Source organism: Oncorhynchus mykiss, chromosome 23, assembly GCF_013265735.2.
Source record: "Oncorhynchus mykiss isolate Arlee chromosome 23, USDA_OmykA_1.1, whole genome shotgun sequence".
Classification (NCBI taxonomy): domain Eukaryota; kingdom Metazoa; phylum Chordata; class Actinopteri; order Salmoniformes; family Salmonidae; genus Oncorhynchus; species Oncorhynchus mykiss.
This window is the reverse complement of record NC_048587.1, coordinates 643,417-670,152: the sequence shown is the minus strand read 5'-3', so window position 1 is coordinate 670,152 and position 26,736 is coordinate 643,417. Positions and strand designations below refer to the sequence as shown.

The window sequence follows — 26,736 nt, the reverse complement described above, 5'->3', positions numbered from 1 at the left end:
CTGTACCTCCTCTATACTGTACCTCCTCTATACTGTACCTCCTCTATACTGTATCTCTATACTGTATATCCTCTATACTGTACCTCTATACTGTATCTCCTCTATACTGTACCTCCTCTATACTGTACCTCCTCTATACTGTACCTCCTCTATACTGTACCTTCTCTATACTGTACCTCCGCTATACTGTACCTCCTCTATACTGTATCTCTATACTGTACCTCCTCTATACTGTACCTCTATACTGTACCTCCTCTATACTGTACCTCTATACTGTACCTCCTCTATACTGTACCTCCTCTATACTGTACCTCCTCTATACTGTATCTCTATACTGTACCTCCTCTATACTGTACCTCCTCTATACTGTATCTCTATACTGTATATCCTCTATACTGTACCTCTATACTGTACCTCCTCTATACTGTACCTCCTCTATACTGTACCTCCTCTATACTGTAACTCCTGTATACTGTATCTCTATACTGTACCTCCTCTATACTGTACCTCTATACTGTACTTCCTCTATACTGTACCTCTATAGTGTATCTCCTCTATACTGTACCTCCTCTATACTGTATCTCTATACTGTACCTCCTCTATACTGTATATCCTCTATACTGTACCTCCTCTATACTGTACCTCCTCTATACTGTATCTCTATACTGTACCTCTATACTGTATATCCTCTATACTGTACCTCTATACTGTACCTCTATACTGTACCTCCTCTATACTGTACCTCTATACTGTACCTCTATACTGTACCTCTATGCTGTACCTCCTCTATACTGTACCTATACGTTGGGTACAGGGTGGGCTGAACAAGTTTGTTTGCTGGTAGAGTTGGGCCTTGTCTTACTTTCTCCAGGTCTGGTTCCCTCAGGGCCAGAGCCAGTTCGTTGTTGTCCATCACAGAGGCAGCGGCCACATCTAGTGGAGTAGAGCCTCGCATGGAGGGAGACGCTGGGGACACAGAGAGAAGGAGGGCAACACACACAGAGGGAGGGAGGGAGGGCAACACACACAGAGAGAGAAGGAGGGCAACACACACAGAGAGAGAAGGAGGGCAACACACACAGAGAGAGAAGGAGGACAACACACACAGAGGGAGGGAGGGCAACACACACAGAGAGAGGGAGGGCAACACACACACAGAGATAAGGAGGGCAACACACACAGAGAGAGGGAGGGCAACACACACAGAGAGACAAGGAGGGCAACACACACAGAGAGGGAGAGAGAGACACACACAGAGAGGGAGAGAGATACACACACAGAGAGGGAGAGAGAGACACACACAGAGAGGGAGAGAGAGACACACACAGAGAGGGAGAGAGAGACACACACAGAGAGGGAGAGAGAGACAGACAGAGAGGGAGAGAGACACACACAGAGAGGGAGAGAGAGACAGACAGAGAGGGAGAGAGAGACAGACAGAGAGGGAGAGAGAGACAGACAGAGAGGGAGAGAGAGACACACACAGAGAGGGAGAGAGAGACACACAGAGAGAGGGAGAGAGAGACACAGACAGAGAGGGAGAGAGAGACACACACAGAGAGAGAGGGAGAGAGAGACACACACAGAGAGGGAGAGAGAGCCACACACAGAGAGGGAGAGAGAGAGAGAGACAGACAGAGAGAGAGAGAGCCACACACAGAGAGGGAGAGAGACACACACAGAGAGAGAGACACACACAGAGAGGGAGAGAGAGACACACACAGAGAGGGAGAGAGAGACACACAGAGAGAGAGAGAGAGAGAGAGAGAGATACACACAGAGAGGGAGAGAGAGACACACACAGAGAGGGAGAGAGAGACACAGAGGGAGAGAGAGACACACACAGAGAGAGAGAGACACACACACAGAGAGGGAGAGAGAGACACACAGAGAGGGAGGGAGGGCAAAACACAGAGAGAGAAGGAGGGCAACACACACAGAGAGGGAGAGAGAGACACACACACACACACACCATTATCTCCAGCAAGCTAAAGCGTCAGTTAAAACCTATGGAGCATACCAAAGCACCCCAGATCTCATCAGATACAAATGGAAAGACAATGGCTGCATCCAGCATATCAAGCCTCTCCCTAGAAAGTGCCCTACTTTCACTGTAAATCCTTTCGTCTCTGGTCAGCAGTAGAGCACGACGTAGTGAATAGGGAGCCATTTTAGACACTCACCAAGCCCGACGCTGCTGTTCTCCAGCAGGTAGCTGAGGTGGTCGAACATGGCTTTCTGGTTCTGTCTACTGATGCGACAGAAGTAACACAGGAAACGACAGCAGTTGGCCACCATCTTAGGGAAGGTGATTTCCTGGAACAGACAAGCCAAAGCTGTTTTACTTAGTTTACTTTGCTTTCCAATGTTACACAGTGAACGGGACAGGAAGTGACGTTAGAAGTGTTACACAGTGAACGGGACAGGAAGTGACATTAGAAGTGTTACACAGTGAACGGGACAGGAAGTGACATTAGAAATGTTACACAGTGAACGGGACAGGAAGTGACATTAGAAATGTTAGCAGAATTACAACGACGTGACATCAATGAATAATCAATGAACAAATAAATAATGAAAAAATAGATGCATCTACTGAATCTTTATGTAATACATGTATCACTAGCCACTTTAACTATGCCACTTTGTTTACATACTCATCTCATATGTATATACTGCACTCAATACCATCTACTGTATCTTGCCTATGCCGCTCTGTACCATCACTCATTCATATATCTTTATGTACATATTCTTTATCCCCTTACACTTGTGTCTATAAGGTAGTAGTTTTGGAATTGTTAGCTAGATTACTTGTTGGTTATTACTGCATTGTCGGAACTAGAAGCACAAGCATTTCGCTACACTCGCATTAACATCTGCTAACCATGTGTATGTGACCAATACAATTTGATTTGAACAATGACATGACATCAATAAACTATCAATCACTCATGACATATCAATCACTCATGACATATCAATCACTAATGATATCAATTAATTATCAATCAACAATGACATGACATCAATGATCTATCAATCACTAATGATATCAATGAATTATCAATCAACAATTACATCAATGATCTATCAATCACTAATGATATCAATGAATTATCAATCAACAATTACATCAATGATCTATCAATCACTAATGACATGACATCTGGGCCCAACGCAGCTCAGAGTGCTGATCTGGGAACAGTTTTGCCATTTACATGGTGAAGGGTTATAGGGACTGGTTGAACCTGATGCCCAACGCAGCTCAGAGTGCTGATCTGGGATCAGTTTGGCCTTTTACATGGTGAAGGGTTATAGGGACTGGTTGAACCTGATGCCCAACGCAGCTCAGAGTGCTGATCTGGGATCAGTTTGGCCTTTTACATGGTGAAGGGTTATAGGGACTGGTTGAACCTGATGCCCAACGCAGCTCAGAGTGCTGATCTGGGATCAGTTTGGCCTTTTACATGGTGAAGGGTTATAGGGACTGGTTGAACCTGATGCTAGATAAAAACTGATCAAAACTGATTAAAAATACACAGATGGAACAAATTTAATTAGAACAAAATAAACCCTCCTTCAAACAGCACACACACACACACACACACACACACACACACACACACACACACACACACACACACACACACACACACAACCACACACAACCACACACACACACACACACACACACACACACACACACACACACACACACACACACACCCTTATGAGCAGTTACCTTGGATTCCCCTCCACTCAGCACGTTAACCATCACCTCCATGACAGTCTCATGCATTCCCAGAGCTCTCATCAGGTTAGGATGCTGATAGAACACCTTGTTGTTCATGATGTCTCTGTAGAGAGACCAGACCAAGAGACAGGCAGGTAAACAAGCAGAGCTCTCATCAGGTTAGGATGCTGATAGAACACCTTGTTGTTCATGATGTCTCTGTAGAGAGACCAGACCAAGAGACAGGCAGGTAAACAAGCAGAGCTCTCATCAGGTTAGGATGCTGATAGAACACCTTGTTGTTCATGATGTCTCTGTAGAGAGACCAGACCAAGAGACAGGCAGGTAAACAAGCAGAGCTCTCATCAGGTTAGGATGCTGATAGAACACCTTGTTGTGTCTCTGTAGAGAGTCCAGACCAAGAGACAGGCAGGTAAACAAGCAGAGCTCTCATCAGGTTAGGATGCTGATAGAACACCTTGTTGTGTCTCTGTAGAGAGTCCAGACCAAGAGACAGGCAGGTAAACAAGCAGAGCTCTCATCAGGTTAGGATGCTGATAGAACACCTTGTTGTTCATGATGTCTCTGTAGAGAGACCAGACCAAGAGACAGGCAGGTAAACAAGCAGAGCTCTCATCAGGTTAGGATGCTGATAGAACACCTTGTTGTGTCTCTGTAGAGAGACCAGACCAAGAGACAGGCAGGTAAACAAGTAGTGTGTAGTGTAGAGCCCTTACCCCAGTTAGTATGTAGTGTGTAGTATGTAGTGTAGAGCCCTTACCCCAGTTAGTATGTAGTGTGTAGTATGTAGTGTGTAGTGTGTAGTATGTAGTGTGTAGTGTGTAGTATGTAGTGTGTAGTGTGTAGTATGTAGTATGTAGTATCTAGTGTGTAGTATGTAGTATGTAGTGTGTAGTGTGTAGTATGTAGTGTGTAGTATGTAGTGTGTAGTGTGTAGTATCTAGTGTGTAGTGTGTAGTATGTAGTATGTAGTGTGTAGTATGTAGTATGTAGTGTGTAGTGTGTAGTATGTAGTGTGTAGTATGTAGTGTGTAGTGTGTAGTATGTAGTGTGTAGTGTGTAGTATCTAGTGTGTAGTATGTAATATGTAGTGTGTAGTGTGTAGTATGTAGTATCTAGTATGTAGTGTGTAGTATGTAGTATGTCGTGTGTAGTATGTAGTATCTAGTATGTAGTGTGTAGTATGTAGTGTAGAGCCCTTACCCCAGCCCTCTGATCATCAGTTTCTCCTCCTCACGCCCCATGATGAAGGGTTAGTATGTAGTGTGTAGTGTGTAGTGTGTAGTATGTAGTAGTAGTATGTAGTGTGTAGTATGTAGTGTGTAGTATGTAGTATGTAGTGTGTAGTATGTAGTGTGTAGTATGTAGTGTGTAGTATGTAGTGTGTAGTGTGTAGTGTGTAGTATGTAGTATGTAGTGTGTAGTATGTAGTGTGTAGTATGTAGTGTGTAGTATGTAGTGTGTAGTATGTAGTGTGTAGTGTGTAGTATGTAGTGTGTAGTGTGTAGTATCTAGTGTGTAGTATGTAATATGTAGTGTGTAGTGTGTAGTATGTAGTATCTAGTATGTAGTGTGTAGTATGTAGTATGTAGTGTGTAGTATGTAGTATCTAGTATGTAGTGTGTAGTATGTAGTGTAGAGCCCTTACCCCAGCCCTCTGATCATCAGTTTCTCCTCCTCACGCCCCATGATGAAGGGTTAGTATGTAGTGTGTAGTGTGTAGTGTGTAGTATGTAGTAGTAGTATGTAGTGTGTAGTGTGTAGTGTGTAGTATGTAGTATGTAGTGTGTAGTGTGTAGTGTGTAGTGTGTAGTGTGTAGTATGTAGTAGTAGTATGTAGTGTGTAGTATGTAGTGTGTAGTATGTAGTGTGTAGTGTGTAGTGTGTAGTATGTAGTAGTAGTATGTAGTATCTAGTATGTAGTGTGTAGTGTGTAGTATGTAGTAGTAGTATGTAGTGTGTAGTATGTAGTGTGTAGTATGTAGTGTGTAGTGTGTAGTATGTAGTATCTAGTATGTAGTGTGTAGTGTGTAGTGTTTAGTATGTAGTGTGTAGTGTGTAGTATGTAGTATGTAGTAGTAGTATGTAGTGTGTAGTATGTAGTATGTAGTGTGTAGTATGTAGTGTGTAGTGTGTAGTGTGTAGTATGTAGTATCTAGTATGTAGTGTGTAGTGTGTAGTATGTAGTAGTAGTATGTAGTATCTAGTATGTAGTGTGTAGTGTGTAGTATGTAGTAGTAGTATGTAGTGTGTAGTGTGTAGTGTGTAGTGTGTAGTGTGTAGTGTGTAGTATGTAGTAGTAGTATGTAGTGTGTAGTATGTAGTGTGTAGTATGTAGTGTGTAGTGTGTAGTATGTAGTATGTAGTAGTAGTATGTAGTGTGTAGTATGTAGTATGTAGTGTGTAGTATGTAGTGTGTAGTATGTAGTATCTAGTATGTAGTGTGTAGTGTGTAGTATGTAGTAGTAGTATGTAGTATCTAGTATGTAGTGTGTAGTGTGTAGTATGTAGTAGTAGTATGTAGTGTGTAGTGTGTAGTGTGTAGTATGTAGTATGTAGTGTGTAGTGTGTAGTGTGTAGTGTGTAGTATGTAGTAGTAGTATGTAGTGTGTAGTATGTAGTGTGTAGTATGTAGTGTGTAGTGTGTAGTGTGTAGTATGTAGTAGTAGTATATAGTATCTAATATGTAGTGTGTAGTGTGTAGTATGTAGTAGTAGTATGTAGTGTGTAGTATGTAGTGTGTAGTATGTAGTGTGTAGTGTGTAGTATGTATTATCTAGTATGTAGTGTGTAGTGTGTAGTGTTTAGTATGTAGTGTGTAGTGTGTAGTAGTAGTATGTAGTGTGTAGTGTGTAGTATGTAGTAGTAGTATGTAGTGTGTAGTATGTAGTGTGTAGTATGTAGTGTGTAGTGTGTAGTATGTAGTATGTAGTAGTAGTATGTAGTGTGTAGTATGTAGTATGTAGTGTGTAGTATGTAGTGTGTAGTATGTAGTGTGTAGTGTGTAGTATGTAGTATCTAGTATGTAGTGTGTAGTGTGTAGTATGTAGTAGTAGTATGTAGTATCTAGTGTGTAGTGTGTAGTGTGTAGTATGTAGTAGTAGTATGTAGTGTGTAGTATGTAGTGTGTAGTGTGTAGTAGTAGTATGTAGTATCTAGTATGTAGTGTGTAGTATGTAGTAGTAGTATGTAGTGTGTAGTATGTAGTGTGTAGTATGTAGTGTGTAGTGTGTAGTATGTAGTATGTAGTATCTAGTATGTAGTGTGTAGTGTGTAGTGTGTAGTATGTAGTGTGTAGTGTGTAGTAGTAGTATGTAGTGTGTAGTGTGTAGTGTGTAGTATGTAGTGTGTAGTGTGTAGTAGTAGTATGTAGTGTGTAGTGTGTAGTGTGTAGTATCTAGTGTGTAGTATGTAGTGTGTAGTGTGTAGTGTGTAGTATCTAGTATGTAGTGTGTAGTGTGTAGTATGTAGTGTGTAGTGTGTAGTAGTAGTATGTAGTGTGTAGTGTGTAGTGTGTAGTATGTAGTAGTAGTATGTAGTGTGTAGTGTGTAGTATGTAGTATCTAGTATGTAGTGTGTAGTGTGTAGTGTGTAGTATGTAGTATGTAGTAGTAGTATGTAGTGTGTAGTATGTAGTGTAGAGCCCTTACCCCAGCCCTCTGATCATCAGTTTCTCCTCCTCACGCCCCATGCTGAAGGGTTAGTATGTAGTGTGTAGTATGTAGTGTGTAGTATGTAGTATGTAGTAGTAGTATGTAGTGTGTAGTATGTAGTGTAGAGCCCTTACCCCAGCCCTCTGATCATCAGTTTCTCCTCCCCACGCCCCATGCTGAAGGGTTAGTATGTAGTATGTAGTGTGTAGTGTGTAGTGTGTAGTATGTAGTGTGTAGTGTGTAGTATCTAGTGTGTAGTATGTAATATGTAGTGTGTAGTGTGTAGTATGTAGTATCTAGTATGTAGTGTGTAGTATGTAGTATGTAGTGTGTAGTATGTAGTATCTAGTATGTAGTGTGTAGTATGTAGTGTAGAGCCCTTACCCCAGCCCTCTGATCATCAGTTTCTCCTCCTCACGCCCCATGCTGAAGGGTTAGTATGTAGTATGTAGTGTGTAGTAGTAGTATGTAGTATGTAGTGTGTAGTGTGTAGTATGTAGTGTGTAGTATGTAGTGTGTAGTATGTAGTGGTAGTATGTAGTATGTAGTGTGTAGTGTAGAGCCCTTACCCCAGCCCTCTGATCATCAGTTTGTCCTGCCCACGCCCCATGCTGAAGGGTTAGTATGTAGTATGTAGTATGTAGTATGTAGTGTGTAGTGTGTAGTATGTAGTAGTAGTATGTAGTGTGTAGTGTGTAGTGTAGAGCCCTTACCCCAGCCCTCTGATCATCAGTTTCTCCTCCTCACGCCCCATGATGAAGGGTTAGTATGTAGTGTGTAGTATGTAGTGTAGAGCCCTTACCCCAGCCCTCTGATCATCAGTTTCTCCTCCTCACGCCCCATGATGAAGGGTTAGTATGTAGTGTGTAGTATGTAGTGTAGAGCCCTTACCCCAGCCCTCTGATCATCAGTTTCTCCTCCTCACGCCCCATGCTGAAGGGTTAGTATGTAGTGTGTAGTATGTAGTATGTAGTATCTAGTATGTAGTGTGTAGTGTGTAGTATGTAGTGTAGAGCCCTTACCCCAGCCCTCTGATCATCAGTTTCTCCTCCTCACGCCCCATGCGTACAGACAACAGCGATCTGATCTGTCCCAGCGACGCCAGCAGTTTGATGGTGTCCTCCACGGAGACTGAGTTGATGGTGTAGGCCTTGGGCAGGGCCCGGACCTGGCCCCCGATGCCGTCGTACTGACGGTGGAGTAGGACAAACATGGCTCTGATCAGCTCTGGGTCCTCCATGATGCTCTCCTGGGCCCAGCGTACCATGGTCTCACTGATCAGCTGCTGCAACGTGCCTGAAGGACCGGAGGCAACGCACCGCGGTCAGACACACAGCAAAGCACTGGGACAAGGACAAATGGTCTACTCTCTCTATTCAGACAGAGACAGAGACAGAGACAGACACACAGAGACACACACACAGAGAGAGAGAGAGAGACAGACAAACAGAGACAGACAGACAGACCCAGAAAAGGACCAGCTGTCTAATCAACTCATACCTGATGCCAGATCTGTTAGTGCTGTCTAATCAACTCATACCTGATGCTAGATCTGTTAGTGCTGTCTTACCAACTCATACCTGATGCCAGATCTGTTAGTGCTGTCTAATCAACTCATACCTGATGCCAGATCTGTTAGTGCTGTCTAATCAACTCAAACCTGATGCCAGATCTGTTAGTGCTGTCTAATCAACTCATACTTGATCTCAGATCTGTTAGTGCTGTCTAATCAACTCATACCTGATGCCAGATCTGTTAGTGCTGTCTAATCAACTCATACCTGATGCCAGATCTGTTAGTGCTGTCTAATCAACTCATACCTGATGCCAGATCTGTTAGTGCTGTCTAATCAACTCATACTTGATCTCAGATCTGTTAGTGCTGTCTTACCAACTCCTACCTGATGCTAGATCTGTTAGTGCTGTCTAATCAACTCATTCCTGATGCTAGATCTGTTAGTGCTGACTAATCAACTCATACCTGATGCCAGATCTGTTAGTGCTGTCTAATCAACTCATACCTGATGCAAGATCTGTTAGTGCTGACTAATCAACTCATACCTGATCTCAGATCTGTTAGTGCTGTCTAATCAACTCATACCTGATGCTAGATCTGTTAGTGCTGTCTAATCAACTCATACCTGATCTCAGATCTGTTAGTGCTGTCTAATCAACTCATACCTGATGCTAGATCTGTTAGTGCTGTCTAATCAACTCATACCTGATGCCAGATCTGTTAGTGCTGTCTAATCAACTCATACTTGATCTCAGATCTGTTAGTGCTGTCTAATCAACTCATACCTGATGCCAGATCTGTTAGTGCTGTCTAATCAACTCATACCTGATGCCAGATCTGTTAGTGCTGTCTAATCAACTCATACCTGATGCCAGATCTGTTAGTGCTGTCTAATCAACTCATACTTGATCTCAGATCTGTTAGTGCTGTCTTACCAACTCCTACCTGATGCTAGATCTGTTAGTGCTGACTAATAATCTCATACCTGATGTCAGATCTGTTAGTGCTGTCTAATCAACTCATACCTGATGCTAGATCTGTTAGTGCTATCTAATCAACTCATACTTGATCTCAGATCTGTTAGTGCTGTCTAATCAACTCATACCTGATGCTAGATCTGTTAGTGCTGTCTAATCAACTCATACCTGATGCCAGATCTGTTAGTGCTGTCTAATCAACTCATACCTGATGCTAGATCTGTTAGTGCTGTCTAATCAACTCATACCTGATGCTAGATCTGTTAGTGCTGTCTAATCAACTCATACCTGATGCTAGACTGTGTCCTACAGAGAGAAGGCTGTCTGTAACAGATCTGTTAGTGCTGTCTAACCAACTCATACCTGATGCTAGACTGTGTCCTACCTAGAGAAGGCTGTCTGTAAACACTGTGTCCTACAGAGAGAAGGCTTACTGGGTTTCTTATCTTTCTTCTTGTTCTTCGGCATGAAAGTCATCTTTTTCTTCAGGTAGACCACCTTCTCCACCAGAGACATGAGTCTTCCTCGGATGGTGAAGTCACTGTCTGCCTCGTTCAGCTTGTCCTCGTCGATCTCTATGCCTGACGACAGAAGGACAGGTAGCGTGTTAACTCTGGGTTGAATACCGTTAAGAGATTAATTCAAGGTCAACTCACTACTGGGTTTAATAACGTTAAGATATGAATTCAAGGTCACCTAACTACTGGGTTTAATACCGTTAAGATATGAATTCAAGGTCAACTCACTACTGGGTTTAATACCGTTAAGATATGAATTCAAGGTCAACTAACTACTGGGTTTAATACAGTTAAGATATGAATTCAAGGTCACCATAATGACTTCAATGAAGCTCACAACTGAGCCAAACCGAGCCGAGCTGTACTTGGCTGGCCTGGGTAATGCCTTCAATAAAGCTCACAACTGAGCCAAACCGAGCCAAGCTGTTCTTGGCTGGCCTGGGTAATGACTTCAATGAGGCTTTACAACTGAGCCGAGCCGAGCTGTACTTGGCTGGCCTGGGAAATGACTTCAATGAAGCTCACAACTGAGCCAAACCGAGCCAAGCTGTTCTTGGCTGGCCTGGGTAATGACTTCAATGAAGCTCACAACTGAGCCAAACCGAGCCAAGCTGTTCTTGGCTGGCCTGGGTAATGACTTCAATGAAGCTCACAACTGAGCCCAAACTGAGCCGAGCCGAGCTGTTCTTGGCTGGCCTGGTTATGGTAAAGAAACTAAATGGGAGGTGTCCCAGTGCTACAGTGTTAAACAGACATACCACAGTGTGTCATCAGGTCCTCATGGAAGTCTACAAGCTGTTCTCTGATGTGTTCTGGACAGGGACAGTCCACCTTCTCGTCCTTAAAGCTCAGCAGCATGTTGATCTGAGAGGAGAACATCACTGAACGGTACCAACCTGCTCAACAAACTCACGGCCCTGATTGGTTAAGTATTCATTTAACAGACTTGTGAAAGAGCTTCATTTAACAAAACAGAAGATACTTGGGTAATGTTTTATCTGGAAAGTCCATCTGTAGATACTCTACAGACTATCAGTAACAATTCAACTAACTACTAACCCTAACCTTAACCCTTATCCTAACCCTAACCCTTATCCTAACCCTAACCCTTAACCAAACCCTATCCTAACCCTAACCTTAACCCTTATCCTAACCTTAACCCTTATCCTAACCCTATCCTAACCCTAACCCTATCCTAACCCTAACCTTATCCAAACCCTAACCTTATCCAAACCTTAACCCTTATCCTAACCCTTAACCAAACCATAACCCTATCCTAACCCTAACCTTAACCCTTATCCTAACCCTTAACCAAACCATAACCCTATCCTAACCCTAACCTTAACCCTTATCCTAACCTTAACCCTTATCCTAACCCTAACCCTAACCTAGCCCTAACCAAACCCTAACCCTATCCTAACCTTAACCTTAACCCTTATCCTAACCCTAACCTTAACCCTTATCCTAACCCTATCTAAACCCTAACCCTAACCTTATCCAAACCCTAACCTTAACCCTTATCCTAACCCTAACTTTATCAAAACCAAAACATTAACCCTTATCCTAACCCTATCTAAACCCTAACCCTAACCTTATCCAAACCCTAACCTTAACCCTTATCCTAACCCTAACTTTATCAAAACCAAAACATTAACCTAACCCTATCTAAACCCTAACCCTAAACCTTATCCTAACCCTAACCTTAACCCTTATCCTAACCCTAACTTTATCAAAACCCTAACCTTAACCCTTATCCTAACCCTAACTTTATCAAAACCAAAACATTAACCCTTATCCTAACCCTAACCAAACCCTAACCTTATCCAAACCCTAACCTTAACCCTTATCCTAACCCTAACCTTAACCCTTATCAAAACCCTAATCTTACCCCTTATCAAAACCATAACCTTAACCCTTATCCTAACCCTAACTTTATCAAAACCATAACCTTAACCCTTATCCTAACCCTATCTAAACCCTAACCCTAACCTTATCCAAACCCTAACCTTAACCCTTATCCTAACCCTAACTTTATCAAAACCAAAACATTAACCCTTATCCTAACCCTATCTAAACCCTAACCCTAACCTTATCCTAACCCTAACCTTAACCCTTATCCTTACCCTAAACCTTATCCAAACCCTAAACTTAACCCTTATTCAAACCCTAACCCTTAACCATTGCCCTAACCCTTATTCAAACCCTAAACTTAACCCTAATCCTAACCCTTATCCCCTTAACCCTAGTCCTAATCCTAATTCTAATCCTAACCATAACCGTAGCAGGCTGTACTTGTCAACAGATAGTTTGTTCATAGTATGATCATCTGTAGACCTACAGACGAAACATCTGGATAACCAGATAAAGATGTAAGATAGTATAAAGATATTCACTGACTGGCTGACTGACTGACTGACTGACTGACTGATTGATTGACTGGCTGACTGACTGATTGACTGACTGGCTGATTGACTGGCTGATTGACTGACTGACTGACTGACTGACTGATTGACTGGCTGATTGACTGACTGACTGATTGACTGACTGACTGACTGACTGACTGATTGATTGACTGGCTGACTGGCTGACTGACTGACTGATTGATTGACTGGCTGACTGACTGACTGACTGATTGATTGACTGGCTGACTGACTGATTGACTGACTGGCTGATTGATTGACTGACTGACTGACTGACTGGCTGATTGACTGACTGACTGACTGGCTGATTGACTGACTGACTGACTGACTGATTGACTGGCTGATTGACTGACTGACTGATTGACTGATTGACTGACTGACTGACTGATTGATTGACTGACTGATTGACTGACTGACTGATTGACTGACTGACTGATTGACTGATTGACTGATTGACTGACTGACTGACTGATTGACTGACTGACTGATTGATCTACCTGTTCCTGAGGAGGAGATCTGAACTCTTTGGTCTTCCTGGCAGTCAGGGCAGCCGACATGTTGAGCGCCTGCATGACCTCGTTATAGCGGAACCGCTGGTTGTCTTGGAGATGAGCCACGAAGTCATCGCTGAAGCCCACCACCGCCTCGATACGGTGGCGCACCTGACAGTCACACAGGTACTGGAGCAGGTGGCACATCTAGAGAGACACAGTCCTGTTAACAACGAGTACTCTGCAGGCAGGCAGCAAATCTAGAGAGACACAGTCCTGTTAACAACGAGTACTCTGCAGGCAGGCAGCACATCTAGAGAGATACAGTCCTGTTAACAATGAGGACTCTGCAGGCAGGCAGCACATCTATAGAGACACAGTCTGGTTATCAACGAGTACTCAGCAGGCAGGCAGCACATCTAGAGAGATACAGTCCTGTTAACAACGAGCACTCTGCAGGCAGGCAGCACATCTAGAGAGATACAGTCCTGTTAACAACGAGTACTCTGCAGGCAGGCAGCACATCTAGAGAGACACAGTCCTGTTAACAACGAGTACTCTGCAGGCAGGCAGCAAATCTAGAGAGACACAGTCCTGTTAACAACGAGTACTCTGCAGGCAGGCAGCACATCTAGAGAGACACAGTCCTGTTAACAACGAGTACTCTGCAGGCAGGCAGCACATCTAGAGAGATACAGTCCTGTTAACAATGAGGACTCTGCAGGCAGGCAGCACATCTATAGAGACACAGTCTGGTTATCAACGAGTACTCAGCAGGCAGCACATCTAGAGAGACACAGTCTGGTTAACAACGAGTACTCAGCAGGCAGCACATCTAGAGAGACACAGTCCGGTTAACAACGAGTACTCAGCAGGCAGCACATCTAGAGAGACACAGTCCGGTTAACAACGAGTACTCTGCAGGCAGGCAGGGCAGAGTACTACAGAGGGTAATGCGTACGGCCCAGTACATCACTGGGGCCAAGCTTCCTGTCATCCAGGACCTCTATACCAGGCGGTGACAGACGAAAGCCCTAAAGATTCCAGCCACACTAGTCGTAGACTGTTCTCTCTGCTTCCGCACGGCAAGCGGTACCGGAGCGCCAAGTCTAGGTCCAAGAGGCTTCTAAAACAGCTTTTACCCCCAAGCCATAAGACTCCTGAACAGCTAATCAAATGGCTACCCAGACTATTGGTAGTGTTCCCCCCTCTCCACACCTCTGCTACTCTCTGTTTATTATCTATGAATAGTCACTTTACCTCTACCTACATGTACACTCTGTTTATTATCTATGCATAGTCACTTTACCTCTACCTACATGTACACTCTGTTATTATCTATGCATAGTCTCTTTACCTCTACCTACATGTACACTCTGTTTATTATCTATGCATAGTCACTTTACCTCTACCTACATGTACACTCTGTTTATTATCTATGCATAGTCACTTTACCTCTACCTACATGTACACTCTGTTTATTATCTATGCATAGTCACTTTACCTCTACCTACATGTACATACTACCTCAACTAACCGGTGCCCCCTGGAATACCCAGACCCCTCTTTTACCCTGCTGCTACTCTCTGTTTATCATCTATGCATAGTCACTTTACCTCTACCTACATGTACATATTACCTCAACTAACCGGTGCCCCCTGGAATACCCAGACCCCTCTTTTACCCTGCTGCTACTCTCTGTTTATTATCTATGCATAGTCACTTTACCTCTACCTACATGTACATATTACCTCAACTAACCGGTGCCCCCTGGAATACCCAGACCCCTCTTTTACCCTGCTGCTACTCTCTGTTATTATCTATGCATAGTCACTTTACCTCTACCTACATGTACATATTACCTCAACTAACCGGTGCCCCCTGGAATACCCAGACCCCTCTTTTACCCTGCTGCTACTCTCTGTTTATTATCTATGCATAGTCACTTTACCTCTACCTACATGTACTCTCTGTTATTATCTATGAATAGTCACTTTACCTCTACCTACATGTACTCTCTGTTATTATCTATGCATAGTCACTTTACCTCTACCTACATGTACACTCTGTTATTATCTATGAATAGTCACTTTACCTCTACCTACATGTACACTCTGTTTATTATCTATGCATAGTCACTTTTCCTCTACCTACATGTACACTCTGTTTATTATCTATGAATAGTCACTTTACCTCTACCTACATGTACTCTCTGTTATTATCTATGAATAGTCACTTTACCTCTACCTACATGTACACTCTGTTTATTATCTATGAATAGTCACTTTACCTCTACCTACATGTACACTCTGTTTATTATCTATGCATAGTCACTTTAACTATTAATTACTATTATAACTATTATTTAACTATTTTTATTAAAACTGCATTGTTGGTTAAGGGCTTGTAAGTCAGCATTTCACTGTAAGGTGAAAAACCGGTTGTAATATACAAAATACCATTTGATTTGATTTGCAAATATCATGTCCAGTGTGTTTTACGTACCTGCAGTTTGACAGGCTCTGGGAGTTTCATCTGGAGCAGTCCTTTAGGCACCTTCCCTGTCCTCTCCTCTCCTCCAGGCCCCTCCCCTCCTCTTCCTCCCTTAGTGACATCACTCTCGGGCGTGTCCGTGGGCGTGTCCGCGGGCGTGTCCCCTCCCTCTGAGAACACGCTGGGTTCTATCAGCTGTAGAATGTTCTTCAGGTCTCCGTTATGGAACACTCCCATGATCAGTAAGGTATAGAACAACTTAATGAGAGGAACGAACAGGAACTCGGTGCTGCCCCCTATAGGATCTCTGACGTGTAGACTCCCCTCGCTCACCGCCTCCGTCAGCATCTCTATGGTCTTGGTCTTCAGGACGTCCAGGGGAAACTCGGGGCTGAACTGGAAGCAGTCGGCTCCGCTGCAGATGAAGGAGGGGGAGGAGAAGTGCATTCTGGGGCGGAGAGAGGTGCTCAGGCCGATCCCCGGCAGGCCGTGCTTCTTGGTCTCGTCGGGGAACAGAGTGATGGACTTGGTCTCGTCCGTCATGGGGACGATGTATTCATTGTTCATCATGAGACGAGCCGTTGCATAGGTACTGAGGATAGAAGAAATCGGTTTATTGTCCATTTGGTTAGAACAGAAATGAATCCTCTGTTTTTTACCCCCACACTATGAGAAGAACCCCTGGATGTAGAGCATGTTGTGGTGGGTAAGTGCCTTGCTCAAGGGCACAGTGGTAGATCTGACACCAGCAGCCCACCTGTAGCCAGTTCAGTATCCATTTTTTCATCAACCGGGACTTAATAAGGATCTCTACAGATCGGTGCCCCCCCCACCGGACGGTTGAGCTAACGTAGGCTAATGCGATTAGCATGAGGTTGAACTAACGTAGGCTAATGTGATTAGCATGAGGTTGAACTAACGTAGGCTAATGCGATTAGCATGAGGTTGAACTAACGTAGGCTAATGTGATTAGCATGAGGTTGAACTAACGTAGGCTAATGTGATTAGCATGAGGTTGAGCTAACGTAGGCTAATGTGATTAGCATGAGGTTGAACTAACGTAGGCTAATGTGATTAGCATGAGGTTGAACTAACGTAGGCTAATGTGATTAGCATGAGGTTGAGCTAACATAGGCTAATGTGATTAGCATGAGGTTGAACTAACATAGGCTAATGTGATTAGCATGAGGTTGAACTAACATAGGCTAATGTGATTAGCATGAGGTTGAACTAACATAGGCTAATGTGATTAGCATGAGGTTGAACTAACATAGGCTAATGTGATTGGCATGAGGTTGAGCTAACATAGGCTAATGCGATTAGCATGAGGTTGTAAGTAATAAGAACATTTCCCAGGACATAGACATATCTGATATGGGTAGAAAGATTCAATTCTTGTTAATCTAACTGCACTGTCCAATTTACATCAGCTATTACAGGGAAATCATACCATGCTATTGTTTGAGGAGAGTGCACAGTTATGACGTTTAAAATGTATTAATAAACCAATTAGGCACATTTGGGCAGTCTTGATACAGAATTTTGAACAGAAATGCAATGGTTCATTGGATCAGTCTAAACCTTTGCACATACACTGCTGCCATCTAGTAGCCAACATCTAAATTGCATCTGGGCTGGAATAATGCATTATGGCCTTTCTCTTGCATTTCAGAGATGATGTAAAATAAAAAATAGAACGGTTGTTTCTTTCTTTGTATTATGTTATACCAGATCTAATGTGTTATATTATCCTACATTCATTTCACATTTCCAAAAACTTTTAAGTGTTTCCTTTCAAACGGTTCCAAGAATATGCATATCCTTGCTTCAGGTCCTGAGCTACAGGCAGTTAGATATGGGTATGTAATTTTAGGCAAAAACTGAAAAACTAGCAACATTCCGGTTCCTGGCCCAACTCTCTAACCTGTGGGCTAGCTACCTGAGGTGGATGTCTATGAGCAGGTCGTAGTATCCAGTCCTGAGGAGACCAGGCATGTACTTGTTCTCTATGGCGTAGAGCAGCTGTGCCTCGTCGGCGTGGGAGCAGAGGGCGTGGGCCACACGGTTGTTCCCCAGAGCGCACACAGCAGAGTACAACCTCAGAGTATGGTAGTGGAACTTCAACAGATCCTTCTGCTCAGTCAACTCCAAGATATCAACTGACCTGGGGAGGAGGAGGAGGAGGAGGAGAGAGGAGGAAGAGGAGGAGAGGGGCAGGAGGACGAGGAGGGGAAGAAAGATGACAAGGGGAGGAGGAAGAGGAGGAAGATGACAAGGGGGAGGAAGAGGAGGAAAAGGAGGAGGAATATGAGGAGGAGGAAGAGTAGGGGGAGGAGGATGACAAGGGGGAGGTGGAGGAGGAAGAGGAGAAGGAGGAGGAGGAAGAGGGGGAGAGGTAGAGGAGGAGGAGGAGGAGAGGTAGAGGAGGAGGAGGGGGAGGAAGAGAGAGGTAGAGGAAGAGGGGGAGGGGGAGAGGTAGAGGAGGCGGAGGAGGGGGAGGAGGAGAGAGGTAGAGGAGGAGGGGAGAATGAAGGGGCGCGGTAGAGGAAGAGGAGGAGGAGGAGGAGGAGGGGGTCGGTAGAGTAGGATGAGGGGGTCGGTAGAGGAGGAGGAGGATGAAGAGGAGGAGTGAGACACAGAAGGTTAAACTGACATACACCTTAGTGAGGAACTTCCTGATTGCAACAACATTTTATTGCTTCTCATACATTACGTTCTGCTATCGTTCACCTTTTCTGCTATCGTTCCCTTTTTCTGCTATCGTTCCACTTTTCTGCTATCGTTCCCCTTTTCTGCTATCGTTCACCTTCTCTGCTATCGTTCACCTTTTCTGCTATCGTTCACCCTCTCAGCTATCGTTCCCCTTTTCTGCTATCGTTTCCCTTTTCTGCTATCACTCCCCTTTTAAGCTATCACTCCCTTTCTCTGCTATCGTTCCCCTTCTCTGCTATCGTTCCCCTTTTCTGCTATCGTTCCCCTTTTCTGCTATCGTTCCCCTTCTCTGCTATTGTTCCCCTTCTCTGCTATCGTTCCCCTTTTCTGCTATCGTTCCCCTTTTCTGCTATCGTTCCCTTTTTCTGCTATCGTTCCCCTTCTCTGCTATCGTTCCCCTTCTCTGCTATCGTTCCCCTTCTCTGCTATCGTTCACCTTCTCTGCTATCGTTCACCTTCTCTGCTATCGTTCCCCTGTTCTGCTATCGTTCCCCTTTTCTGCTATCGTTCCCCTTTTCTGCTATCGTTCCCCTTTTCTGCTATCGTTCCCCTGTTCTGCTACCGTTCCCCTTTTCTGCTATCGTTCCCCTTCTCTGCTATCGTTCCCTTTTCTGCTATCGTTCCCTTTTCTGCTATCGATCCCTTTTCTGCTATCGTTCCCTTTTCTGCTATCGTTCCCCTTCTCTGCTATCGTTCCCCTTCTCTGCTATCGTTCCCCTGATCTGCTATCGTTCACCTTTTCTGCTATCGTTCCCCTGTTCTGCTATCGTTCCCCTTTTCTGCTATCGTTCCCCTTTTCTGCTACCGTTCCCCTTCTCTGCTATCGTTCCCCTTCTCTGCTATCGTTCCCCTTCTCTGCTATCGTTCCCCTTTTCTGCTATCGTTCCCCTTCTCTGCTACCGTTCCCCTTCTCTGCTATCGTTCCCCTTCTCTGCTATCGTTCCCCTTTCTGCTATCGTTCCCCTTCTCTGCAATCGTTAACCGCTGCACTAATTTCTAATAAGACATTTAAAAATCTATAATCTATAATCTATAGGTAGTTAAATTGACAGATATTGTTGTGCTATATTTAAAGCCCTTCCTCACTCCTGACGAGTGGGACAGGGCAGGGTCATCACCTGTTCTCCTCAGGTATATGCAGGGACATGAACTGGAGCGGTTCAGAGCAGGTGACCAGCCAGCCATGGCGGTCGTTGACCCGGGATACGTCCACCTTGAGGAAGTGGTTGGGTACCCTGCTCCACAGCACCGGGGTCAGGAACTGGACATGCAGCCTGGGAGGACACTGGGGACAGGAGTTCCTCCTCTCACTCTTAAACAGTCCCGCTGACAGGGGCATGACGTTCTAGTGACATAGAAACAGACAGGGTTAGGGTTAGGTTCTGGGAGGTGAGGGGAGGGGACAGGAGTTCCTCCTCTCACTCTTAAACAGTCCCGCTGACAGGGGCATGATATTCTGATGGAGAAAGTAATGGAGGATTGTGGGTTAGGGACATAATTCACTTCATCACTCTTTCAAAGGTCAAACTACGGCTTTACATAACTGTACCTCCTACAAAAAGTGGTGATCTATTTTTTTGCGTGACATTTAAAAATAAATCAAACATATAAATAAATACTTGGATTGAAACATACAACAGGCTTTACAGTCCTGGAGCTACTATAGAGGTCAGAGTCCTGGATATACTGTAGAGGTCAGAGTATTGGATATACTGTAGAGGTCAGAGTCCTGGATATACTGTAGAGGTCAGAGTCCTGGATATACTGTAGAGGTCAGAGTCCTGGAGCTACTGTAGAGGTCAGAGTCCTGGATATACTGTAGAGGTCAGAGTCCTGGATATACTGTAGAGGTCAGAGTCCTGGATATACTGTAGAGGTCAGAGTCCTGGATATACTGTAGAGGTCAGAGTCCTGGATATACTGTAGAGGTCAGAGTCCTGGATATACTGTAGAGGTCAGAGTCCTGGATATACTGTAGAGGTCAGAGTCCTGGATATACTGTAGAGGTCAGAGTCCTGGAGCTACTGTAGAGGTCAGAGTCCTGGAGCTACTGTAGAGGTCAGAGTCCTGGAGCTACTGTAGAGGTCAGAGTCCTGGAGCTACTGTAGAGGTCAGAGTCCTGGATATACTGTAGAGGTCAGAGTCCTGGAGCTACTGTAGAGATCAGAGTCCTGGAGCTACTGTAGAGGTCAGAGTCTTGGATATACTGTAGAGGTCAGAGTCCTGGATATACTGTAGAGGTCAGAGTCCTGGATCTACTGTAGAGGTCAGAGTCCTGGAGCTACTGTAGAGGTCAGAGTCCTGGAGCTACTGTAGAGATCAGAGTCCTGGAGCTACTGTAGAGGTCAGAGTCCTGGATATACTGTAGAGGTCAGTGTCCTGGAGCTACTGTAGAGATCAGAGTCCTGGAGCTACTGTAGAGGTCAGAGTCCTGGAGCTACTGTAGAGGTCAGAGTCCTGGAGCTACTGTAGAGGTCAGAGTCCTGGAGCTACTGTAGAGATCAGAGTCCTGGAGCTACTGTAGAGGTCAGAGTCCTGGATATACTGTAGAGGTCAGTGTCCTGGAGCTACTGTAGAGATCAGAGTCCTGGAGCTACTGTAGAGGTCAGAGTCCTGGAGCTACTGTAGAGGTCAGAGTCCTGGAGCTACTTTAGAGATCAGAGTCCTGGAGCTACTGTAGAGGTCAGAGTCCTGGAGCTACTGTAGAGGCCAGAGTCCTGGAGCTACTGTAGAGGTCAGAGTCCTGGATATACTGTAGAGGTCAGAGTCCTGGAGCTACTGTAGAGATCAGAGTCCTGGAGCTACTGTAGAGGTCAGAGTCCTGGAGCTACTGTAGAGATCAGAGTCCTGGAGCTACTGTAGAGGCCAGAGTCATGGATCTACTGTAGAGGTCAGAGTCCTGGAGCTACTGTAGAGATCAGAGTCCTGGAGCTAATGTAGAGGCCAGAGTCATGGATCTACTGTAGAGGTCAGAGTCCTGGAGCTACTGTAGAGGTCAGAGTCCTGGAGCTACTGTAGAGGCCAGAGTCCTGGAGCTACTGTAGAGGTCAGAGTCCTGGAGCTACTGTAGAGGAAAGAGTCCTGGAGCTACTGTAGAGGAAAGAGTCCTGAAGCTACTGTAGAGGTCAGAGTCCTGGAGCTACTGTAGAGGTCAGAGTCCTGGAGCTACTGTAGAGATCAGAGTCCTGGAACTACTGTAGAGGTCAGAGTCCTGGAGCTACTGTAGAGGTCAGAGTCCTGGAGCTACTGTAGAGGTCAGAGTCCTGGAGCTACTGTAGAGATCAGAGTCCTGGAGCTACTGTAGAGGTCAGAGTCCTGGATATACTGTAGAGGTCAGTGTCCTGGAGCTACTGTAGAGATCAGAGTCCTGGAGCTACTGTAGAGGTCAGAGTCCTGGAGCTACTGTAGAGGTCAGAGTCCTGGAGCTACTTTAGAGATCAGAGTCCTGGAGCTACTGTAGAGGTCAGAGTCCTGGAGCTACTGTAGAGGCCAGAGTCCTGGAGCTACTGTAGAGGTCAGAGTCCTGGATATACTGTAGAGGTCAGAGTCCTGGAGCTACTGTAGAGATCAGAGTCCTGGAGCTACTGTAGAGGTCAGAGTCCTGGAGCTACTGTAGAGATCAGAGTCCTGGAGCTACTGTAGAGGCCAGAGTCATGGATCTACTGTAGAGGTCAGAGTCCTGGAGCTACTGTAGAGATCAGAGTCCTGGAGCTAATGTAGAGGCCAGAGTCATGGATCTACTGTAGAGGTCAGAGTCCTGGAGCTACTGTAGAGGTCAGAGTCCTGGAGCTACTGTAGAGGCCAGAGTCCTGGAGCTACTGTAGAGGTCAGAGTCCTGGAGCTACTGTAGAGGAAAGAGTCCTGGAGCTACTGTAGAGGTCAGTGTCCTGGAGCTACTGTAGAGATCAGAGTCCTGGAGCTACTGTAGAGGTCAGAGTCCTGGAGCTACTGTAGAGGTCAGAGTCCTGGAGCTACTGTAGAGGTCAGAGTCCTGGAGCTACTGTAGAGATCAGAGTCCTGGAGCTACTGTAGAGGTCAGAGTCCTGGATATACTGTAGAGGTCAGTGTCCTGGAGCTACTGTAGAGATCAGAGTCCTGGAGCTACTGTAGAGGTCAGAGTCCTGGAGCTACTGTAGAGGTCAGAGTCCTGGAGCTACTTTAGAGATCAGAGTCCTGGAGCTACTGTAGAGGTCAGAGTCCTGGAGCTACTGTAGAGGCCAGAGTCCTGGAGCTACTGTAGAGGTCAGAGTCCTGGATATACTGTAGAGGTCAGAGTCCTGGAGCTACTGTAGAGATCAGAGTCCTGGAGCTACTGTAGAGGTCAGAGTCCTGGAGCTACTGTAGAGATCAGAGTCCTGGAGCTACTGTAGAGGCCAGAGTCATGGATCTACTGTAGAGGTCAGAGTCCTGGAGCTACTGTAGAGATCAGAGTCCTGGAGCTAATGTAGAGGCCAGAGTCATGGATCTACTGTAGAGGTCAGAGTCCTGGAGCTACTGTAGAGGTCAGAGTCCTGGAGCTACTGTAGAGGCCAGAGTCCTGGAGCTACTGTAGAGGTCAGAGTCCTGGAGCTACTGTAGAGGAAAGAGTCCTGGAGCTACTGTAGAGGAAAGAGTCCTGAAGCTACTGTAGAGGTCAGAGTCCTGGAGCTACTGTAGAGGTCAGAGTCCTGGAGCTACTGTAGAGATCAGAGTCCTGGAGCTAATGTAGAGGCCAGAGTCATGGATCTACTGTAGAGGTCAGAGTCCTGGAGCTACTGTAGAGGTCAGAGTCCTGGAGCTACTGTAGAGGCCAGAGTCCTGGAGCTACTGTAGAGGTCAGAGTCCTGGAGCTATTGTAGAGGAAAGAGTCCTGGAGCTACTGTAGAGGAAAGAGTCCTGGAGCTACTGTAGAGGTCAGAGTCCTGGAGCTACTGTAGAGGTCAGAGTCCCACAGAGACAGTAGCTTTGTGGGTGACGTTCCCTTAGTGTGTGGTTTTAAGAAGAACCTGATCTGATGCAGAGACAGGTACGTGAAGCACACCGAGGTCTCATCAGTGGTGCACCGACCAAAGAAAGCCATTCAGAGGCCTACATAGAGAGACAAACCTCATAACCTTCCAAAGCCAGTGGAGAGAGACAGCTCCACGTTGACTTTTCCCAGGCAGTCCATATCTGAGCCCTATGTGTAGACGCCCACTCTCCATCCTGTCAGTACAGAGCCGTAATAGTGTGTCCTGTTCCTCCCTCAAACTCACCTTAATACGTCCTAGTTCAAACTGAAAGATGCTGGGGCTGGTGGCCTGAGCGAACACAGCAGGGAACAGCTTGGTACTGGGCTCCACCTGCAGAGAGGGAACACAGAGACACAGCTATTAAAACACAGGACATGGATAAATCACACCCTATTCCCTATATAGAGCACTACTTTAGACCAGAACCCTATTCCCTATATAGAACACTACTTTAGACCAGAGCCCTATTCCCTATATAGAACACTACTTTAGACCAGAGCCCTATTCCCTATATAGTACACTACTGTTGACCAGGGACCTATTCCCTATATAGAACACTACTGTTGACCAGGGCCCAATGTCAGAATAATAGTAGAGAGAATAATTTCTTTCAGATTTGATTTCTTTCATCACATTCCCAGTGGGTCAGAAGTATACATGCACTCAATTAGTATTTGGTAGCATTGCCCTTAAATTGATGGACTTCATCGAACAAATCAAACATTTATTGTGGAACTGGGATTCCTGGGAGTGCATTCTGATGAAGATCATCAAAGATAAGTGAAAGTTTATAATGCTATTTTTGACTTCTGTTGACTGCACAACATGGCGGATATCTGTTTGGCTGTTTTGTTGTCTGAGCACTGTACTCGGATTATTGCATGCTTTTTCGGGAAAGCTTTTTTGAAATCTGACACAGCGGTTGCATTAAGGAGAAATATATCTAAAGTTCGATGTTTTACACTTGTATTTTCATCAACATTTATAATGAGTATTTCTCTAAATTGATGTGGCTCTCTGCAAAATCACTGGATGTTTTGGAACTACTGAACATAACACGCCAATGTAAACAAAGATTTTTGGATATAAATATGAACTTTATCGAACAAAACATACATGTATTGTGTAACATGAAGTCCTATGAGTGTCATCTGATGAAGATCATCAAAGGTTAGTGATTCATTTTATCTCTATTTCTGCTTTTTGACACTCCTCTCTTTGGCTGGAAAAATGGCTGTGTTTTTCTGTGACTAGGTGCTTACCTAACATAATAATTTGGTGTGCTTTCGCCGTAAAGCCTTTTTGAAATCAGACACTGTGGCTGGACTAACGAGAAGTTTATCTTTAAAATGGTGTAAAATACTTGTATGCTTGAGGAATTTTAACTTAATTATGAGATTTTTGTTGTTTTGAATTTGGTGCCCTGCACTTTCACTGGCTGTTGTTGAGGTGGGACGCAACCGTCCCGAATATCCCAGAGAGGTTTTTAAGGCAAAGGGTGACTACTTTGAAGAATGTCAAATATAAAATATATTTTTGATTTGTTTAACACCTTTTTGGTTACTACATGATTCCATATGTGTTATTTCATAGTTTTGATGTCTTCACTATTATTCTACAATGTAGAGAATAGTAAAATAAAGAAAAACCCTTGAATGAATAGGTGTCCAAACTTTTCACTTGTACTGTACACACGGTCAACATTGTCAACACATACAGTTGAAGTCGGAATTTGACATACACCTTAGCCAAATACATTTAAACTCAGTTTTTCACAATTCCTGATATTTAATCCTGTCTTAGGTCAGTTAGGATCACCACTTTATTTTAAGAATGTGAAATGTCAGAATAATAGTAGAGAGAACAATTTATTTCAGATTTGATTACTTTCATCACATGTCCAGTGGGTCAGAATTATACATACACTCAATTAGTATTTGGTAGCATTGCCCTTACATTGGTTAACTTTGGTCAAATGTTTCAGGTAGCTTTCCACAAGCTTCCCACAATAAGTTGGGAGAATTTTGGCCCATTCCTCCTGACAGAGCTGGTGTAACTGAATCAGGTTTGTCGGCCTCCTTGCTCGCACACACTTTTTCAGTTCTGCTCACAAATGTTCTATAGGATTGAGATCAGAGCTTTGTGATGGCCACTCCAATACCTTGACTTTGTTGTCCTTAAGCAATTTTTCCTTTGGAAGTATGCTTGGGGTCATTGTCCATTTGGAAGACCCATTTGCAGCAAAGCTTTAACATCCTGACTGATGTCTTGAGATGTTGCTTCAATATATCCACATAATTTTCCTACCTCATGATGCCATCTATTTTGTGAAGTGCACCAGTCCCTCTTGCATTAAAGCACCCCCACAACATGATGCTGCCACCCCCGTGCTTCACAGTTGGGAAGGTGTTCTTCGGCTTGCAAGTCTCCCCCTTTTTCTTCCAAACATAACGATGGTCATTATGGCCAAACAGTTATATTTCTTGTTTCATCAGACCAGAGTACATTTCTCCAAAAAGTACGATCTTTGTCCCCATGTGCAGTTGCAAAACGTAGTCTGGCTTTTTATAGGACTCATTTTACTGTGGATATAGATACTTTTGTACCCGTTTCCTCCAGCATCTTCACAAGGTCCTTTTTCTGTTGTTCTGAGATTGATTTGCACTTTTCGCACCAAAGTACGTTCATATCTTGGAGACAGAATGCGTCTCCTCCCTGAGCGGTATGACGACTGCGTGGTCCCATGGTGTTTATACTTGCGTACTATTGTTTGTGCAGATGAACGTGGTACCTTCAGGCATTTGGAAATTGCTCCCAAGGATGAACCAGACTTGGAGGTCTACAGTATTTTTTCTGAGTTCTTGGCTGATTTCTTTTGATTTTCCTATGATGTCAAGCAAAGAGGCACTGAGTTTGAAGGTAGGCCTTGAAACACATTCACAGTACACCTCCTATTGACTTAAATGATGCCAATTAGCTTATCAGAAGCTTCTAAAGCCATGACATCGTCTTCTGGAATTTTCCAAGCTGTTTAAAGGCACAGTCAACTTAGTGTATGTAAACTTTTGACCCACTGGAATTGTGATACAGTGAATTATAAGTGAAATCATCTGTCTGTAAACAATTGTTAGAAAAATTACTTGTGCCATGCACAAAGTAGATGTCCTAACCGACTTGCCAAAACTATAGTTTGTTAACAAGAAATTTGT

At 44.4% G+C, this 26,736-nt stretch overlaps 1 protein-coding gene across 1 annotated transcript in view; it reads right to left on the bottom strand.

Moving 5' to 3' along the window:
- Window positions 1–26,736, bottom strand: part of LOC110516746 (ryanodine receptor 2) — a 563,076-nt gene that overhangs the window by 170,533 nt on the left and 365,807 nt on the right. The window contains exons 35-45 of the mRNA XM_036960048.1: window positions 23,771–23,857; window positions 19,655–19,881; window positions 17,764–17,988; window positions 15,837–16,416; window positions 13,338–13,538; window positions 11,179–11,284; window positions 10,337–10,483; window positions 8,433–8,706; window positions 3,746–3,860; window positions 2,184–2,316; window positions 863–966 (exon numbers count right to left, since the gene is read on the bottom strand). Of these exons, the coding sequence (XP_036815943.1) occupies window positions 863–966; window positions 2,184–2,316; window positions 3,746–3,860; window positions 8,433–8,706; window positions 10,337–10,483; window positions 11,179–11,284; window positions 13,338–13,538; window positions 15,837–16,416; window positions 17,764–17,988; window positions 19,655–19,881; window positions 23,771–23,857 (2,199 nt within the window). The remainder of the gene's footprint in view (window positions 1–862; window positions 967–2,183; window positions 2,317–3,745; window positions 3,861–8,432; window positions 8,707–10,336; window positions 10,484–11,178; window positions 11,285–13,337; window positions 13,539–15,836; window positions 16,417–17,763; window positions 17,989–19,654; window positions 19,882–23,770; window positions 23,858–26,736) is intronic.